Source organism: Rosa rugosa, chromosome 4 (genome assembly GCF_958449725.1).
Source record: "Rosa rugosa chromosome 4, drRosRugo1.1, whole genome shotgun sequence".
Classification (NCBI taxonomy): Eukaryota; Viridiplantae; Streptophyta; class Magnoliopsida; order Rosales; family Rosaceae; genus Rosa; species Rosa rugosa.
In genome coordinates this window covers 18,829,129-18,850,868 of record NC_084823.1, presented here as the reverse complement: position 1 = coordinate 18,850,868, position 21,740 = coordinate 18,829,129, and the positions used below count along the sequence as shown (strand labels likewise).

Here is a 21,740-nt window from a genome sequence, read left to right as displayed (position 1 = left end):
CATCGGGGTACCCTGCTCATTGGTGTCCAGATCAATATGAGTTTGGGCCAAAATCCGAGCCCAGCAGTTGGGCCTGCATTTCCCATGGGTCTGGATTTGGGACCCAGGAGACCTTCTATCTGGTTGCTGGTTAAGTTTTACTACTTGTAATATTTTGGGTGTGCTGCTCTTACTCTTTGGTAAATTGATCATTGCTACATTCTATGAAGAGTCTCAGTACAATCACGCTGTGAGTACCACAATTGAGTGCCTTGGCGAGCAGTGTGTTTTAGGCTGGGATGAATTTAGTTTTGATTGGTCTACCAATTCCTTGCATACCCGAATTGCTGATATTGATGATTTGCTCCACAAATCTCAAGGTCATGACAATGGTGTTATTGTTGGTAATTATCTTGAGGAGGCTGGGATTTTATCTTCAGTTTTTGCAAAGTTCTCTATTAGTGCTTTAGAGCAATGTTTTATTGTAAACGGACAAATTGTTGGTGTAGTACACCTTCTGATTTGTTCTCATTTAGCTCTATGGTCAAGCCGAATTTGGCATTTGTATGCTCCCAATCTCATGTGGGATGCCCTCTTGAGCGATTTCTATTGCTAATTCAATGAATTCTCTTCTTTAAAAAAAAAACACTTGTTGGATTCCTTACGTTTTAAATTTTTTTTTTTTGAACGAAAATAGGTCAGCCCTTTCATTAAATTTAGCAAGCAGTACAAGAACGAAACACCCCAATGGGGTCGACAGAAAGCAATCGTTCCTTAGAACCTCAACAAAACCCTATTCTAAACGAATAGCATCCCTGAAAGTCCCTAGTACACCCACCTTTTAGGAAGTCCATGCACCATTATTCTAACAAAAACCAGAAACTTCGAAGCAAACATAAAAGGTAACAACTAAGGCATTGGTTTTTACGACCCAAGAACAAAGATTAAACTAAAATAGGTCCATCCTCAATTTGTATAAAAAGAGGAAGGCCCAAAATTAAAATAAAAAATAAAACCCCAGAGCCCATATGGACCCAAATCATCCTAGTCCAGACTAAGCCCAATACTTGAGCCCAACAGCCCAAATTTTCTGAAACCCTAGCAAACAGCTGCTCCTCAACATAGCCGCTACCAAGTTGCATGTCGCCGTCGCCGGAAAAGACGCCGCCGCCCCTACTGACCTCCTTCAGGCCATCACCAGCATAGCCTAAATAGTCACCACGTTGAGCATCCCCATCCCGAGATCGATCCCCAGCCCAGAGAGCCCAAATAGGAACACCGTCGCCCTGGAAACCTCCAACCCCATAGCCGACAAGCAAGTAGAAACACCCAGTACGTGGCTGCACGAGAACGAAAATCAAACACCGCACCGCCACAGCCACTGAAGCTCCACTATTGTCAGAGGGTCAGAAGCATAGCCCCTGTGCAGTACCATCGACGCCACCAACAGAAGAATTAAGAAGGGGAGGCCGGCAACGCCACCCCACCTGCACTGCAGTCCTCTGATCCGACAATAGCAAGTCGGATCTAGCTTCTACCATCGAGAAACATGAACCATACATGGCACCAACCCGCCGCTCCCCTCCCCCATAATCACCACCGGGATCAATCTTCCAAAGAACTTGTTTGGATCCAAACCCACAACTTCCGCACCGCAGCCATTGCTGAAATCAAAACACACACCAAGGATTAGCAGACGAAAGCCTGCCATGGTCTCCATTGACAAAACGGAGAAGGTACAAGAGATTCACGCCGCAAAGGAGAGCCTCTCTCAAACCCTAGCAGAGCGCTAGGTCACTTCTTTTTTTGGACTACAATACTTTTCCTTACGTTTTAAAATTAATCACTGACATATTTTTAGTACTCTGTTAATAATATTGTTAACTCTTTTTTTGGCCAAATGACCAATGGCAAGGAAACAGGGGATTTTTGGGGTAAAGCCAGAGGGGGAGTGGGTCCCATTGGAGGCAGTAAGCAAGGTCCCTTCGAAGCCTGCAGTGAAGGCTGGACTTTGGGAGGATCCAAACACAACAAAAACCAGGGATCTAGACAAACCTGCATAGACAATATGTTACATATTCAAAGTCCAGCTCTTTCAAAAAAATTCCAACAAATAATACGTGTAAAATGGTGGGAAAAGTTCGTCTAGATCCATCACCACCAGAGCCCGAACAACTTCATTTTACAACAGACAATGCTCATCCACATACACCATACGGGCCCAAACACAACCCAACCTTCCGAGCCAAGCCGGCGTAGTAAAGGCAGGCGGCAAACCAATAACTTGCACCCAAACCGGAAGGTGGTTAGGTAGCATTGCCGTCACCTTGCCGATTTCGTCATAATCGGCGAAAACCAGCATAGCCATCCGATAATACCACAAGTACTTTGGCAACACCCGTCGCTTGTTTCCCGATTCAACGAAGGGGAAGAGAAACCAACCTTTAGGCCATTCGCAAACCACCAAGTTTCGCTATGGCACCGGCCAATTCTGAAGAATCTGCATGAAATGATGGAGAGCGATGATGGCCGGATCAAAGGGCTCAGGCAGCCTAACCCTGCATAGCAACTGCAGCAGTGGGCACGATGAAACATCCTCAATGCTAGATATGGTATGGATGTTGGGGAGCACCGGAGAAGGTAAAGGATAGGGAGGGGAGGACAGAGGGGTGGGAGTGACCGAGAAGGGAAAATGAAGGAGAAAAGTGCAGCGTGAAAACCAAGGATGCCTTGCAGCCAGCTAGCTACTGAGTAAGATCAAGAGGGTTTCTCTTACCTGTTGTTTTTTCAGTGAGAAATGAACTTATCTAGTGCAGCACCTTACCGAGTGAACTGATTTATACATTTGCTCTACAGAGTTTGTGGTCACTCGGAAAAAAAACTTCAGATTTAGGTTTCAAAGAGTACAAAGAGGCAGCGGCGGACTCGCATAATTAATTATACGTTATGCATGTCAGTGTGATTATTTGCCTTTTGTATTGCTTATGAGTTGAACGATAAATATGACACGAGATGCACAGCTCCTTGACTAGAATAGAGACGCAGAGGATCAATAATATATACTATTACAGCTATCAAATAGCAGGGCCGGTCCTGAGATTCTAACGGCCTAAGGCGAAGAAGAATAAAAATGTGACATCCCATATATACGTATATATGTGTGTGTGGGTATCTATATATATATGTATACAGATTTTATCCAGAGCGGAGCTCCGCTTTGAAATTAACGTGTAAAGTTTGAGTTTTCGGTCACTTTTAGGTCGCATATCCACATCTCGACCGTTCAGTTTTTAGGTACTACTGTATAGATCATCTCTGCAAATTTTCAGCCAAATTGATGATCGTTAAGGTATCTAACTCGCTTAAACCAATGGACGGACTGAATCAGTCAACCTGAACCGTACTAGCTTTAAAGAAATTATCAATGCCTTAACGACCATCAATTTGGCTGAAAATTTGCAGAGATGATCTATACACTAGTACCTAAAAACTGAACGGTCGAGATGTGGATATGCGATAAAAAAGTGACCCAAAATTCGAACTTCACACGTTAATTTTCAAAGCGGAGCTCCGCTCTGGATAGGATCGGTATATGTGTGTGTATGTGTGTGTGTGTGTGTATATATATATATTTTTTTTGAGCCAAACAACAATACAAAATCATGTATTTTAAATAAAAATGAAATTAATAACAAAACAAAAGTATATGAATACTATTCCCTATATCAATTTGTGAATTAGAAAATAACAAAACTAGTTAAACTAGTTAGTTATATGGAAAAAGGAAAGGAAAAGTTTATATGAAAAAGGAAAAGGTCAATGAAAAAGTAACTTCAGTGATTATTTTTTCAATCTGAAAGGGTGAAGCACTGATTTGGGCCCTCCTCAAGTCGCTTGACTGAGTGAAAAAAAAATAGAATAGAGAAGTAGAACAGAACGGGATTCTAGGATTCAAACATTAGTGGGGAGGACATAGACAGGCTTCACTTCCGCTGGAGCAACGAGCCATTAGACGTGGAAAACGCAAACAAATTATACATACATACATACATACATACATAAACTCCATTCTTGACTACGAATGTGACCATTCTTGACATTTTGTGAACAGTATCTGACCAGCCAACCTCAATAGTGGAAATACAAGGCAAAAAAGCAGTGAATAGTCTTGACCGGTCAAGCTCAACAGGTGGACTTGCTCTGAAAGAGCCTGGTGGTGGTAGCAATCAATGTTTTAAAACGCTGAGGCTTGGAAATCATAATTCTGTAATACAATACACATTAACGGAAAGGAAAGAGTTGCATTTGAGTAATCAAATTCATAAAGGTGATGCACTTAATTGTGTTATTAATCTCATTGTTGACAAACACAAACGGACAGAGAACATCATATTTTTAGTTCTATACTTGATAACTGATAAACTGAAGTAGGCAGCGACTCTGTGGTCCATTCTCTGGCTCCCACCCACAACACAACAACAATAGTAACCAAAAGCAAGTCTAATAAAGGCCTAAAGTCTCAACAGAGTCCGATGAAATCTGGGCAGCGAATTTGAACAATACCAAACAACATCTATGCATTTAGTCAATGATACAAAGCAATTCTGAATTAGTTGTAACAATCAACAACCTTATATTCACAAAGCCTTTAAAAAGCAGAGCCTAAACATTCAAAGTGCGAAAATCAATTGGAATCGTACCTTCAAATCTTTTGCTGCAAATTGAACTCCAAGTCTGCAAATCGAACTCTAATAATCAAACTCCAAGTCTGCAAATCGAACTCCAATAATCGAACTCGAAGTCTGCAAATCGAACTCCAAATCGGACTCCAAACTGAACTCCAAATCAAACTCCAAATCGAACTCCAAATCGGACTCCAAACCGAACTCCAAATCGAACGCCTTGGTCGCCGCCTCAGAAGATTAGGCGAAACTCACTCAATTTAAGGGTTGATTTCCGCTTTTTGAGCCTCAGGCGTGCCTCAAGGCGCGTTTTTTAATTCATTGGTAGCAAGATAGAACTTTGAAATTGGTAGCTCCAGCAATAGTACGTAGAACAACTTTGAATGACCCCTGTTTTTCACATTTGCAAATGCCAGCCATTCCGTTACAAACTTACAGGAAAACATGTCACTGAAGTTAGGCTTAGATCCTTGTTTTCATTCATGTTAAAAAAAAAAAAAAAAAAATCGTTGTTTTCATTGTTGTGAATTTCCTTGTGGAATAGTAGTAATGAAGCCCCAATTGTAATACAAAAGAAACATGGGAAAGATGCAGCAGGAATTAACACTAAGCACTGATTTTGTTCACAAAAGAGGCATGTAAAACACGATCGCAGAGAAGTTCAATATACTGATGTACATACCATATTGTTTTTTCTTGATAATCTTTTTTTTCTCTGAACCAACAGAGAGGTGGGTGAACATGAAATTAATAAAACCGCTTAGATAAAAAACAATTGGCATAGGCCATACAGAAAAAGAGCAACAAAGCAAAAATGAAACGGCCATGAAGCTTGAAAGATGTAGACACACAAATATCTAAGATATAAATTCGAGGATTTAGTTCCCGTTTATCCTATTCAGACCAACGATGGTATCCTTAGTCGTGGGGACAAACCAGGTTGATTCTTGCCGGAAGAACTTTTGTGGTGGATTGTGGAATCGTTTGATTCGCTCATATTTTAGAGAATACACACCAATTTTATATAATATGTTCATGAAATATATGTGATTCTCTTCAAATAGTGAAAATCTTCCAGCTGCTGGTAAAGAAATGCAGCCATCTCTACCCCAAAACAATGCTTGATCCCCCAAGCTTTGCAACTTGACACAGCGCGCGGAACCATCCTCCTCTACAAGCAGTAGTTTAAAGACCTGGAATCCAGTCGTGTGCCCTTGCTGCGAGAATTGTCTCTTTACGAGCAAGAGATCTCCACGAGACTCCACCAAGCAGGCCTCTACCCTTGTCTCAGTTTCTATGTCTTGACCAACATACCTGCGACTTAGAAGGGGCTGCAATTGTTCATTTAAGCTATAAGCAGTAACAATTGTCTTGGACTTTTGGATCTCCAGTGTATATATTTTCCCATTGTAAAATAACACATCATTGAAGACCTCGTGGAGGGCGTCCCTCCATGGCCCATTGTCACAAGTACATACAATAAGAGAATCCCATTGAGTATGTATAAACACACCAGCTGGGAGAACTGAATTATCACCAAAGGTTGCTACAAGAAGTTTCTTCATGTCTCCTAGGTCATCATGTCTTTTTGGTAGGATTGGTAGCATAATTTGGGCATTCAAGATTGGATTCACAAGGATAAGTAACCTATAGCATTCGGGATGTTCAGTAAGCACCCAACCATTGGAAGCTCCCACAATTATATGTTCTTTCGGTGGTATTATATTGTTGAATCTGTACACTCTTTCTTGTGGGAGAGACAAAAACTTACTCGTGCCGCGAAACAGGAGCCATGACTCCGGCACAGGTGGAGGAGGAGGAGGCTTGGCGGCGGCGATGGAGAGCCAATCCTTGCATATTGAAGCAAAACGAATTCGATCAGACATGGCGGGCAGTCGCTTATAGATTTCCTCCCAGAGTTCCGGCGGTAGAACAGACCAGGTTTGGCGACGGACATGCTTCAACGGTTGCATATTCTCTCAGCTCACTCGAGACCTGTTTCTCAAATTTTGAATGTGTTATCAAAAGTTCAAAACCGTCCTTTATATAGAGGACTAATCCTTTCCTAAACTAGATAGGAACAGATCATAATGAAGGCCCAACATGTCTTTTCACTAATCTCATTCTATCAGGAATTCCTATTTATCACAGATTAGACATCAACCGTTAAAAGCAAACCGAAGTCACGTCTAATTAGGCTTTTAAGTCTACAATGCATGGGTTTACTAATCTTTCCGTCCCAATATTAGCAACAACGAATTAAAAATGCATATTGATAAAGAGGAATGCTAGCAACCTTCCCTCATCTACCTTCCCTTTCAACATTCCCCACTTGTTATCTGCCAAGTGTCTTCTAATTTCACTCAATCCTATAAATTAAATGCTGTGAAAATCAATTTTTATTTCTTCCAAATTTGCCCATAATTAATGCAATATTTCTTTTATAATTAATGAAAAGATCTTAAACTTTACATTATTCTTTTCCATTCATTTCTCTTCTTCTCTCCCTCTCTCTGAACGTTTTTTTTTCTTTGATACCTCTCTGAACGTTTGTGCTCATTCTCTCCCTCTTATCATTTTTTTCTGGCTCTAACCTTTAAATAACGAAGCATAGGTATTATCTCTCCTAAAATTTCTTCACATTGTTTTTCTGGAATGGAAAAAGGTCTCTAGGTTCCTCTTCTAATACTCTTTATTTGTTGAAACCCAAATTTTTAAGAAATCTTATGGATCAAATCATTGCTATATATAAATTAAAATTATTAGCCAAACCCAATTCCTGTCCTCCTATGCATCTCAATTGAAGTGATTGCTAGTCTGCCTTCATATATTCCAAAACCCATAAACCAAAATTGAATATATATATATATATATATATATATATATATATATATATATATATATATAGAAAAAGAGAGAGAGAGAATTAGATTTTGGGTTTCTATCAACATAGATAGTTATCAAGTTTTGAAATATTATTCATCAACTCTTTCTAGGTTTGTAACTTTGTATTGAACAAAAAGGAGTGGGAAAAAAATAAGAGAAAATTAGAAAAAAAACCCAAAAAATGAAGCTCCTTTTAAGAGAAACCCAATCCTATGTTTTCTTTTAATCTACACCCATTCATATAATTAAACCTACCGTATAGGTTTTAAGTCTATAATTAAGTTTTTTTCTCATTTTTTTAGTTTGACTATTTTACCCTTCTCGTCGAAGAAGGAAAATATTCCTCAAATATAGGTGTTTTTTTTTTTTTTTGAATTTGAATATGGTATCAGTTATAAAAACAAATTAGAATTTAATACCATCAATTTATTTTTCCTGATTTAAAAACGATTAATTGCTTTAATTATTGTATATCTCTTCCTTTCTGATTTGACCTATATATTTGCCATTTTTTAGTAGATATGTCTGTGTAGATAATCCTATTATTAAATATGTCAACGTGATTAATTGCCTTAATTATTGTATGTAACTGATGCCATATTTTAGGAGATATGTTTGTGGAGATATTCCTTATTTAAAAAGATTAATTGCCTTAATTATTGTATATCTCTCCCTTTCAGATTTGATCTTTATATTTGCTATTTTAAAGTAGATGTGGTTGTGTAGATATTCCTATTAGATTTCGTAGATTTCTCAATCTGATTAAACATCCTTTTGTGGAGGTATTCCTATCATGTAGTGATTAAACATCCTTTTGTCTTTTGTCTCGTATGAAATTTCAGCTATTACTATGGAAGTTATGTGTTTTAGTTGTGTTGTTGTATTCCATTAGTTAAGTTTTATGAAATACTCTCACACGTCACCACTCAATACACAGTTCGTTCACTTGCTACTTTGGGTATCTCTAGATGAACCATAGGTAGAATTGTGTACTTTTTCCTATCGTGCAGGTGTCAAATATCGTATGAGTTTTCACATTCGCAAGTGATTTAGATACCTATCATTTATGAGTTTACATTTTGTGTCTATCAATCAGGGAATAACTTAGGTACAATAAACCGTGGGTAAAATTGCATAATTTTGTCTACTATTCAGGTGCTACATATATTGACTAACTTTGGTAGCATAAACCCTAGGTAATATTGAATAAATTTGCCTACCATTCAGGTGTTTAACATCTAGTGGGTTTTAATATACGCAACTAATTTAGGTACCTATTATCTAGAAAGTTCACAATTTGTACGTAAATCGTCCAGCGAATGCCTTATGCACCTATAACTCCGGTTTCAGGAAATGCATTCTGCTACCTATACTATATGAAACTACTTCACGACCCTCCCCCCTTATGCCCAGGGAAAATCACATACTACCCGACTTTCCCATAATATTGCCTCCAACGTAAAGACAACCCTATTCACCCCATTAACCCTGTTTAATTGTGCATAAAAAAAAATTATTCAGAAATAAAATGATTTCCACACGATCCATCGTGTTTTAAGAAACACACTTTAATCATACAAATTCTCAAACATTGCAAAAAATACATATAAGATCACTTTAAGCATCCACAATCTTTAACATTCCAGAAAAGACATAAAAACTGATGAAAGGCCTTCCAAATGGCATTCCTGTCCCTCCCAAACTCCTTTCACAAAGATGAGCCTAACCGTCATTGTTGTCACTTAAGAACCTTCCCAAAACATGTGCTCTCTGCTGAGTCATGGCACCTTTTTTAAAGGTAGACTCTAATTCAAGACCTTCCGATAATCGCTTGATAATGTACGTCACAGCAATCCCGCTGTCCACACTGTACATTAGAAAACAAATGAATAAGCTCATACACACACATATTAGGAGTGCTGATAGTAAGGAACAAGATAATTACATGGAAGGATCTTGTTTAGGACATTCCTTGCTTGAAATAATAGGGAAATGATGAACATTATTCCTTCCCAACCAGGTAAGCAAGTCCCTGTCTTTGTTTGATACATTGAACGTAAATAGACTCACTTGCCCTTCTCTTTTCACATGTTTCCATATCATCTTGCTCTTAATAATTGATTTACCCTTATCTTTAAAAAATGCCAAGCGTTTTGAGATTTCACCATGCTGCACATTATGTTGTCATAGAGGTAGAGCATTAATTGTGGTATACGTCATATATCTATCAACAAAGGGAGTTGTCCAAGTAATTCTTCACTGCGGGTGCCCAGGCATAGAGAGACATTGAATCTAGGTCCTCTATGTATGGAACTATAAACCAGCTAAGGTCATTGCCACTATTGCAGAAAAATAGTGTTACACAAAAATAGAGACAAACCAACCTAACAAAATCACATTCATTCTCAAGCCCCCTCAGTTTAGATACATCTTTGATTAGTTGCTCTAGGATCACCTTGGACAACCTTTTCACTCCAGGGAATCGTCTTTTAATGAAGTCAGAATCCCCTTTTCTCTTCTTCTGGTTAAGGTTGATCTCACGACCTTCAATATTCAAACCAAACAGTTTTGGAATGTCACCTACTGATATGGTACCAGTAATTTCCCCAAACTGAAACGAGTTTTTTTCCTTGTCAAAGCATTTTAAAAGAGAAACGATGTCACTATTAGACTTCCTACAATCAGAGTCTATTATTTGCCGCTCATAAAAAGCTCTAAACAAATCCCTGAACGGTGTGGACTCTATCAGATCAAGCTTCACCTCAGTAATATCTGCCCTTAACTCGTCGGTCATAACACGTCCAAACTTGAGAAGGTCACACCGAAATTCCAGGTGGGTGTACTCTTTAGCCATCAAAATTAACTTGTAGTATCTATTGAGAAACAAGAAGATGAAACAAAAACCTGCAATCAAGAACTTGTATAGTCTATCATACCTACTCAATAGCAAAAACCTAGAACCATCACAAAACAAATACCTCTTCGTCAGGAGCACACACACCTTTTGAATAGGTAGCAACCACAATACTCATCAACCGTACCAATCGGATATGCTGTCGAACACAGGCAACCCACCAACCTCTGATTGTGCAATCCATTTATATCACAAGCTTGTAGAGATATTGACACCGGCTTTGAATGTACAGATTAAAGTCTTCAATATGGAGATTACGTAACCTCCAACCCAGAGGAGAATTTTCAATTGCTGAAATCAAGGGTTGAGTAATTTTGGGCGACGTCTATGGGCAGCCGTTTCATGATCGACTTCCATCGGCAACAAATCTGGATTTTATTATCAATCCTATTTAATAGGTGAATGGGGAATTTGATAGTGGCAGCTTTAGTAATTCTTAACAACATTGGGTTTTATTATTTATTCTATTTAATAGGTTTTTTTATTTTGCATAAAAAAAATTAATTGATTTGGGTGTATATTAAAACACTATTATGGTTGGGTTTATTCTAAAAGAGGTGTGTCAATTTGGGTATAGAATCAAATTCCCCAAAAAATAAAATGAAAAAAATAATAGAAAGAGACAAAGAAGTGGAGGTGTGGAACAGAGATAGAGAGAAAAAAAAAGGAAAAGTAAGTTATTGCATTAATTATGGGCAAATTTGGAAGAAACAAAAATTGATTTTCACAACAATTAATTTATAGGATTGAGTGAAGTTAGAAGACACTTGGCAGATAACAAGTGGGGAAGGTTGAAAGAGAATGTAGATGGGGAAGGTTGCTAGCATTCCTCATTGATAAATGCCCATATACATAGCGCAGTATTAGTGCACAACTGCACACCACCACCGCACACCACCACCGCACAGAGTTCTAAGAATATTTGAGTATATATGTCCGGCCTATCCTCATACATCCGGTCAGTGTACTGCACACATCCGAAAGAGTGTGATAGTCTGAGGAATGGAATAGGAATTAGTTGTTAAGTGTATGGGATTGGAAACTAAGCACAACCCTAATTTAGGATTGAAAACTGATATCAGTACTCCTAATGCAGGACTAAAGACCTGAAGAAGAATTCCAGCATACCAGCAATCCTAGCAAACAATCCAGTGGACCATCAGACAAGATACTCTACCGTATCTGAAGCACTAGAACAGACTGAAGCAATTTTGCAATGTTCTCAGAAGCATGCCGATGTCCATCCTTATGATACAAGCTCATACAAATTTGGAGCAAATACATCAAGATAGACAAAAACCTTGTCAGCCACACCTTGTTTGGCATCAGTAGTTTAAATATGTGTTCCCTTTTGTAATCAGTTATTCAGTTCAGTCAAGCAAATGTCATAGTAGTAAGCCGACGCTAGAGCCGGAATGTCATTGTTGCCAGAGATGGCCCGGCGCCCCCCCTTACCCACCACAAAAAAAAAAAAAAAAAAACATATATTTAAAATCTGATCCCTTTGTCTCAGGCTAAATCCGAAAGTGGCGATACAGCTCAAGTAGAACGAATAGAGAGTACAGTTTTGTCAAGCTCATGAACTATTTCATCCGATTCACAATCCATTCCAATCTAAGTTTGAGGGCTAGTGAGGAAGAAAGGTAACTCAATCTCAGTAGTAGAATAAGGACGAAGTGACTCGAAGGTAGCGCGACCTGCGGGTGAGGGATGAAAGATCGAGCTAAGTACTGACCAGGCCGGAAAAGAGCATTTCAATATCTTTCAATTGAAAGGGCTTACCCATCAAAAGTGGGCCTTTTAAAGCCCTTGAAAACGTAATGATGTGTCATAACAGACAAGGCCAGGCCAATCCATCTGTTAATTCTAGGTCAAAACTAGTGTAAAATATGTCTTTCTCGTCCTAAGCCCTAAAAGTGCTTCCGCCCTACCTGGCGTTGAAGTTACCATTGGAGGCCTTTGAGTTCCAGTCTCAGTATTGGCATTCCCAATATCAATATTCGTAGAAATGCTCCTAATGGCCATGGCCATGTATGATTGGCTGGAGTTTATTGAGAAATTGAAAATTGAATTGCTAACTCGTGAAGTTTGAACCTTTCAAAATTTATCAAGTACAAGGCTGATGAATTAGCCACAACTCTCTATTTGCATAATTTCCTGGTTATACAGAAACTTTAGACAAATACAATGAAATTGTTGTCCCAGATGATGATTATGCATGGCCTGTATGCAATTATATTCTAGACCCATCTCCGGTGAGAATATTACTTATGTTTCTCTTTGTGTTATCGTTTTGTTATGATTCCAAAAAAGTTTCCATTTTTTTTTCCTGCAAAGCCATGAAAACACCTTTTGACTCTTCAATTTCTCTGTCTTGATGAAAAGCACAGGTGCAACTGTAATTCAACTGTAATGGATATTACAGAATTGATGTAAGTGAGTCTTCTGTTTAAGAAAATTCTAGCTACAACTTTTTTGGAACATGTAAATCTGCTCCAATTTGTGATGAAATTGTTTGGCTCCAATAAGGGAAGCTGATTTGGTCAAGTAGGTTCTCTAATTTAATTATGGGATCTTACAACGGTTTGGATCTTGGGTTAAAATTTGTTTTCTATCTAATATTTATAAATGCAGTATCATTAAACTAAACCATATCAACGATAAACCCGTAGTATCGCGCGGCTTTATTCCTAGATCTCTTTTATTTATTTTTTATTTTTTATTTTTGAGTGGAAGACATCAATAGAACCAACACACACACCCATGCAGTGTATCCCAGCTTAGCCAGACTAATCACTGCACCGCAACGCACGAACCTTTGGTGTTTCATCAAACCAAAGTCCCTAAAATCTGCTGGCCACGGGATGGAGCTGGGAATCGAACGCTAGACTTGGGGGTTCCAGACTAGGCCGCTCAACCAGCACACCACACCACGTGGTTCCTAGTTCTATATTCTAAAGCACAGGAGCCGGTGAACAGTAACCCGTCAAGTGATTTGACCATTTTGCCCCTTATTGTGGTTTTGATCATGTTTTGTCATCTTTCACCTGTTCGTTGCTGGTCTGTGCAGTGTAGATATGTTGCATGGCTTCTAGAGAAAACATAGTGGGGAGAGAGAGGGAGATAGCGAGAGAGAGCCAGAGAGAGGAAAAAGACGTGCATTTTGGAAGAAGACCTACATCCGTCTGGGTTTGTTTTGAGATCGTTCTCAATTTTTTAAGGGTTGTTGATAGGTTTTTGATTCGACCGAGAGGAGGAGCAAGGGGACAAGAGAGCATGAATATGGGGATTTGGTTTTCGATTTCGTTTTTTTTTTTTTTCCCTTCTGATTTCTCATGCATTCGTTTGTTATAGTGGTTGTAGTTGGGTTTTGATAATGAAGCGAAAGCCCGGGGGGGAGGGAACGGATTCAAAAATCAAATACCCATATTCATGCTCCTCCTCTCGGTCGAATCGAAATCTTATTAGCAACCTCTAAAAAATTGAGATCGATCTCAAAACAAACCCAGACGGATGCAGATCTTCCAAAACGCACGTCTTTTTCCTCTCTCTGGCTCTCTCTCCCCCCACTATGTTTTCTCTAGAAGCCACGCAACAAATCTATACACTGCACAGGCCAGCAACCAACCGGTGAAAGACGACAAGACATCATCAAAACCACAATAAGGGGGAAAATGGTCAAATCACTTGACGGGTTACTGCTCACCATCTCCTGTGCTTTGGAATAGAGAATTTGGGGTATTTGGTTTTCCATTCATTTTCTTCTGTTTCTTCTGATTTCTTATCCATTAATTTTTTGGTTTTGATTGCAATGGTTTGATGACTGTTCTGCATCTACCTGGAAAGAGTACTCCTGTCGTCTTTGAGTTTTGGATAATAAGATTTTGAATAGAGACAAGCAGAGAGGATATTTAGTTAATTAGTTTTTGGGGTAATTTGAGGATTAATTACTAATTTGGATGTTGGAAAGTTAAAATGAAAGTTGAAGTCTTTTAGATTGAATTTAGTGAATGTAGCCTTATTAGTTGTTTGCTTTTTTTTTCTTCTTACTGAACTATAGAACTATGGAACATTTGGCAAATTAGGTCCAATTCACTCTCTTATGGTCAGCCCTCCAAAACTGTTATTCTTTTACTATCCCCGTTTTGTTTTATGGAGGAATAAGACATCAAATTGGTGAACCATAATGGAATGATGGAATTAAGTCTGGCTAAGTGACAATTAGCCCAGTATCATTAGTGGCATAAGTTTCCCATTTATAAACCACGTGGTGTGGTGTGGTGGACGAGCGGCTTAGTCTGGAACCTCCAGGTCTAGTGTTCGAATCTCAGCTCCGCCTCGTGGCCAGCATATTTGAGGGACCTAAATTATTTAAAAACACCAGGGTTCGTGCGTCTGCGGTGTAGTGATTAGTCTGGCAAAGCTGGGATACACTGCATGAGGGTGTGTGTGTGGTTACTATTGTCGTCCAAACCTAAAAAAAACAAAACAAAAAAGTTTGGCTAAGTGACTAAAGTCGATGCGAAATAACAATCTATGCATCACACACTCGCACAAGTATACTTGAACTTAGCCAAAAGGTCGACAAGTCGAGAACGTAGACGTGTTTCCAGACACGGATGTGTTTTGTAAGCATATTAGTTTTGGGTAGTGTGATGTTTGTATTCTTTATGCAATGTTTTGGTAGAATGATGTATGTATTCTCTATGCAACTCCAGCATGTTACTTCATTTACAATGTTTTTCTGGTGTTGTTGATTATTAAATCTTTATGATACGCTTCTGAGTTTATGTCATTTATGGTAGAGGAGGAGACGAGACACCAGGGCCTTTCCTCTTCCTAATAATCAGGAGATGAAGAAGAGGATAAAGAGCAGCAATACCATTGTTCAGACTTCAGAGAGCCAAAAGTTTGAGGAGCGGATTTTGTCTTCTTGATGCCTCTTCTCGGATACGGACTATGATCTGGCTTTAAATCATAGTCCACACTCAACCCGATAAGCAACCATTCTCTATAAGGTGATTATTTGCAATGTTTTAAAACGCTGAGGCGTACCCCGAGGCGTTTTCGGAAGAGTTTTGATAAGGCGTAAGCCTCAAGGCAAAAGGCGTAAGCTTTGCATTATATGAAAATGATACATATATTATAATTATAGAGCATTAATAATGTAAGGAAACAATTTTATTCACTAATAATTATTGGTCGACCTAATCTCTAACTCTTTTTTCCAGTTATTTGGTAGACTTAGTCTTTATCCTTATCTTTTTATTTTTCTAGTTTAAATGTATATTCACCCCTATCCCAACTCCAAGAGCATATTCTTAAACCCCATCCTGTTCTCTTTCTTTTCTTTTTTCAAAAACGGATAAAAGTGTTCAAGTAAATCCAGTGTTCGTGTCTGGCCCAAACTCAAGGTTACTTGCTCTAGTTGAAATAGGATTAGAATTAGAGATAATCTCGGAGAATCCTAGAGATATTCAATCAATGTACGATTTCCTTTCCTTGTACAACTCTGATTCTATGCCCTATAATCCTCTATATAAAGAGACCCCTATTATCAATGAAAGCACAACAATTTCTCTCTCAAATATCGATTCCCTAAAACACGTTATCAGCACGAAGCCCTAACCTTGAAACCCTAAAATCGTAGCCTTCAAACCCTAGCAACCTCCGCCGCATACATCAAAGCCCTTGATCCTAGAAGCCCAGAACCAGTCGGAATCAGCCTGAACTGGCCGTTGGAAGATACTGAACCGCTAAGGTTAGCCTCGCTCGCGCGCGCCGCTGCGCCCCCTGCCGAGAATGTTAACCTCGCTCTGCCCTAGCCCTGCCGAGACCTGCCGAGACGATTAGCCTCGCTTGCTCCCGACACCTGCCGAGACCTGCTAAGACAATTAGCCTCGCTTGCTGCCGAGACCTGCCGACAGCCCCGCCGAGACCTGCCGAGACCCCTGCAGAGCACCTGCCGACACGCTGCTGACAGCATTAGCCTCGCCTGCCGACCACCTGCCAACAGCCCCTGCGCAGCCCTCGCACGCATCTGCCGACAGCTGCCAAGCAGATTAGCCTTGCCAGCGACAGCCCCCGCAGCGCAGGTTAGCCTTGCTTCGATTTTTCCGGCGATCTCCCGTGACTTTTTCTCGACATTTTCCAACGACTTCTCCGGTCATCCCCGACAACTTTTTCAGGCCAAATTTTCCGGCGACACTATTTCGAGGTTTTGTTTTACTAAAAGTTCCCGTTTTTTGAGTTTTTATTCCTTTTCTCTTCTTTTTTCTTGGGGACTTGCAACCTCCCTTCTTCTACCCCCCTTTCTTCTTCATAGGGGAGACCAAAAAGCCAAACTGTGGGGGTTCGCGCTCACTCCAAGCTTGGAGGTTGTAGAGTCCTCCAAACTTAGAGTTTGTTGAGAAGAAACGATCGACCACAAACATCATTGTTTCGATCTAATCTTGGAATCAGATTTCTTGGAAGCGACTACGCTCATAAATTTAATTATTTTCGTGGTAGCTTTTTTGGTCCGAAACTAACCCTAACCTTTTATTATTTTTAGGATGAGCAACCTGAACAAGCTGAACTTTGTCCCACTGGAGACAACAGGCGCTGGATACCACAGATGGCCGGGTCCGTGATGTGCGCCAGCATCTTAAGGCTGATGGAATTCTTGATACCATCCAAGAGCCAAGTCAGAACGTGCTTACTCCTCAACAAGCTACCGCTTATGAAGCTAATAGAGCGACGAGAGAGGCCAATGATGCCAAAGCCATAATTCACATGACAAGGCACATGAATGACGCGCTCCAAACTGAATACCTCAATGAAAAGGATCCTAGAAAGCTATGGATAGAACTTGAGCAGCGATTTAGCAACGTTCATGACTCCCCTGCTTCCTGAGCTAGAAGTGAGATGGCATAGCCTCCACTTCTGTGATTTCAAGACCGTTCTTGACTACAACTCGGAAGCTCTTCGTATCAAGTCTTTGATGAAATTCTGTGGCAAGAATATCACTGATACGATGTTGATCGAGAAGACTCTCTCTACCTTCCCCGTCTCTACATTGATAATTGCTAAGAATTATCGGATTGATGTAAATGCAGGACGCATCACAAGGTTTTATGAGCTCATTAGCGCCATGGACGTAGCTGAAAAGCACGATAAGATCCTTGTAAATAACTATAACTCTAGACCCGTGGGAACCAAGTCTATTCCGAAGTCTAACTATAGTCGTGCCCCCAAGGGAGGATGCAAGGAGCGAAACCCTAAGAGTAGGGATAATTATGGACGTCCTAGTCCATATACTCACCCTAAAGAGGAAGGAAACCGCCAAGAAAGGCGTACACGGAACCGTGGAGGTCAACGTGTGAAGAGAGAGAGAGAGGCAGAGCCTCCAGCCGTGGTGGTGACGCCGCCAAGGAGAATGGCCATGCAACACACGCCCCAAAAGCGCCTCGATCAAAGGAGCCTGACCATAATGATGCTTGTCTTCGGTGTGGATCATCCGGACATTGGGCCAAAGCATGTAATGCACCCCAAAATGTTGCAAACGCATACAAGGCATATCGTGAAGCAAGGGAAGCAAATTACATGGAGCAAGAAGATCAAGATGAAGATCTCGCTCTTAGGGTGTGGAAGACTACAAGGGCCAAGAGACTGGCCACTTTGATTAAGTCTTTATATTTTCCAAGAGATGTAGGTAATTGCCATATTATTTTTGTAGTAAATGCCAATGGTTTAGTCTTTCTTCAAAGTAGCCTCCACCCAAAGTAAGTGTAATGTCTAGGAAGGTTTTGAGATTAGTGGTACTTAAGCGAGCCTTGCTCCACCGACATCTCTCTACTCACCTGGTCACATTTGCTTTGGAGTTACCGAAAGGAGTTAGATGACCGCCATTGTTTTGCATTAGCTAGTTTGTTGGATTAGATTTTCTTTGGCTAAAGAGACAATGATGTAATTCCGTTTGGCTTATTAATAAAAGTTGAGTTCTTTTCATTATGACTCATTTTTAATTAAGAGCTTTTTCTTTTAGGAATGGATTCTGGAGAACTGCAATGTCTTGTGATAGTGCGACTACGCACACCATTCTCCGCCATAGGCAATTATTCTTGGAGATGTTGCCTACATATTCCTCTGTGACTACAATGGCTGGGCCATCAGGATTAGTTCAAGGACATGGAATGGCCCAATTCCCCTTGCCAAATGACACCTTGATTTATTTGAAAGTTAATGTTCAAACTTTCAAATAAATATTTCATCTTATTTATTTAAAATCACCATCTTATCAAAGCTTCATCAAACCTAGTTGGGCAATCAAGACTTATAAGGTTCTATAAACTTTCTCATATGGAAATCCAACTTCTATCAAGTCATGCCAAATTATTTGAAGAATAACACAACATGGGATTTGAAATTGAGAGCTCAAATTAGTAGATCGTAACTGCCGGAAAAAAAAAATCATCATTAATCGTGAAAGATTTTTTACCCTCAGCTGAACGTGCTGATAGCGGCAAACCTCCCAAAGCCTGACGCTATGCTCTTTCCCTATTCACCAGAGCCAACATTTCTTGAAGGTAGCTTCTGAACGGAGTTTGCATAGCCTGAAGATCTTCGGGGAGGTGTCCATGCTTCTTAGAGAGGTCCATGGCGCGCTTCAGACGCTGGCTGCACGTGTCGACTATGTCTCTGGGCAACCGATTCAGAGCCCCCTTGACATCCAAATCATAGTAGGGATCGTACAGATTGGCGTAGCGAAGCCCGTAATAACGGAGGTGCGTGAAGATTGCCTTCATGTGCTGGCGGGCGAACCAGTTCTTCCTTGGCTCTATGAACGACTGCAAAATCAACGCCATTCTTCGCGATTTGCTGGTCTTTCGCAAGACTTCAAGGCTACTCCCGGTTGATCGTGAAAGTTAACTGGAGGGGTAAAGAGGTGAATTAGGAAGGTTAGTGGCAAAAAAAAAAAAAAAAGTTTTTTATTTATTATTATTATTATTTTTTTTTTTTTGTGAAGAATGATTTGTAATATGAGAGATCTTAGGATTATCTCAAGCTTAACCTTGTAAGGTCGTATGATTTTATATCGATTAATGGGACATGTCATCCCTTGACTAAAAAACAAAAAAAACCTACCAGAAATTAGGGGCATTTCATTTTACAGCCAAATTTAATTACACCTATTACATTAAACCCATCTATTATTCTTTTTAAATATACACCCAAATTTGTTGATTAGATTGATTACATAAATAAATTCTTATTAACTGACATAGAAAATAAAACATGTTTTTGTCAAAAATTACTGAATATGCAACAAGCTCTAATCAAATACACTTGATGAACTAGACCCTTGATTGAAGCTCTCGTAATGAAGACCTAAATCGAGATTTATACCTGATTTTCTCTAGTTTGTGGTATGTTTTTTCTATATAAAATGTATATTATCTTTTTCATATAAACATTTGAATGCAAAGAAAATATAGGTTAATAGCAAATTATATAGGTGTTCTATTTGTAAGTTATGTATGCTATTTCCAATTGTAACATAAAATTTTTTACCGATAATTTGATTTCTGGTATGTATCTAACATATAGGAGGTTTACTTTTTGTTTCTATATATTCGATTACAGCCTAAATGTTAATAGTTTTTGTATAACATCTCCATATTAGAATTTATTATTATTTTTTGTATCATACCTCTTTGTGAGGTTTTTTTTTATTATATTATACCTATGATTGTATAAACAAAAATATTATACCTACGATTGTGGTATATATCATTGCGTGTCGATATCTATTAAGCTTGAACATTTTTATTATCTAAGCCCTACCTACATATACATATTTAGTAGGTACAGACATGTATTATTTGAGAGAATGTAAAAGGGAAATTAGACATATATGAAAATAAGGAAAAATATTGGTTGTAGGCATACACTACATATGGAAGGTTTATTAATCTGACTTTGGGTGTAAATTAAAAGAAAAGTAAGTTGGGTTTTTTCTAATAGAAGGTTGAATATTTGGGTTTATATCTAATTTTCTCCAGAAATTAACTACCATGAACCCATAAACTGAAGAACCAACAAAAGACCGAAACATAACTAGAGTAGTAAAGGAAAAGTTGGTTAAAGATTGAGGTCGTTTGGTGAGTACGTAAGCTAATTTGAGAGAAGGTGATGTGTTTGGAGGAGGTTTTGGGGCTGTCGAAATTATTGAGGAATATGGTGACATGGATGTCGGAAAAAGGCTTTTTCAAGACTCCAATACCTGAATGACGGCACCGGTCAACTTCTACAAATTTTTCTATCTCGTTACTTCTCTATCAACATAATCATCAAAGAAGAAAAGACGACAACACTGCAAAACATGACATAATCAAATGATCTCAGATTCTTGGTTTATTGAAAATAAGACAACGAGCATTTGCTACTATTTCTTGACAACTTTTGCTCAACATGTACGAACAACTCTTTGTGTTATTGTGATTTGTTAGTAAATGATTACCGATCAATTCAAATACTCATATATATATATATATATATATATATATATATATATATATATATATATATATAGTTGTTTTAGAGAGGACCTCCTTACTTTATAAATTTGAAGATTTTCACTGTTTTACATTAGTATACGACTTAATTTAATTATTTCAACTATTTGCTCATTTACATTCCTATGCAAAAATGATTTCTACAAAAAGTCAACCAAATCCATAATCATTTGGTCATTCAAAATTGTGTAAAAACATGTAATCCGTTGGATAAAATTAAAACGAACATTAATTATACTAATCAAATGGTTAACTGTCTTCCAATTTGGCTAATTTTTTGTATTATTCATGTGTGTATGTAACTAGAGAATAAGTGGTTTAGATTATTAAAATACATACTAAAAATAAAATCATCCTCACTTTTTAAGTTTAGGGAGGTCCTCTATATATATATATATATATATATATATATATATATATATATATATATATATATACTGTCTCTATGTGTGTGTATAGTGACAAGTCTAGATTGATCTTTTCAACTTAAACTTGTCGACACGGAATTTGATAAATAGTTGAGAGAAATGAAGCTCCAAATGGCAGACTACAATGTAGGTCAAGACCTATATATAAGGAAGCAACAGCATGGGTCTGGACCATACAAATTGGCTAGTGTAATTAGTACTTCTTGAGCGTTGGTTAGAGAGTATTAGGTCATGCTCAACGACCAATTAAATCCTAAGCGACACAAGAGAAAGGCCCAAGGTCCAACTTGGAGCC

The 21,740-nt window shown here is 38.8% G+C and overlaps 2 protein-coding genes across 2 annotated transcripts; both read right to left on the bottom strand.

Annotated features, from left to right (window-relative positions):
- Positions 1 to 5,539: 5,539 nt before the first annotated feature.
- Positions 5,540 to 6,547, bottom strand: LOC133744457 (uncharacterized). Its single transcript, XM_062172561.1, has one exon. The coding sequence runs from the start codon at positions 6,545 to 6,547 to the stop codon at positions 5,540 to 5,542; it is 1,008 nt and encodes a 335-aa protein (XP_062028545.1).
- A 12,439-nt stretch (positions 6,548 to 18,986) lies between these two features.
- On the bottom strand, positions 18,987 to 19,324 carry LOC133742545 (cytochrome b-c1 complex subunit 7-2, mitochondrial-like). The gene has a single exon (XM_062170232.1). The coding sequence runs from the start codon at positions 19,305 to 19,307 to the stop codon at positions 18,987 to 18,989; it is 321 nt and encodes a 106-aa protein (XP_062026216.1). The 5' UTR covers positions 19,308 to 19,324.
- Between the last annotated feature and the right edge of the window lie 2,416 nt (positions 19,325 to 21,740).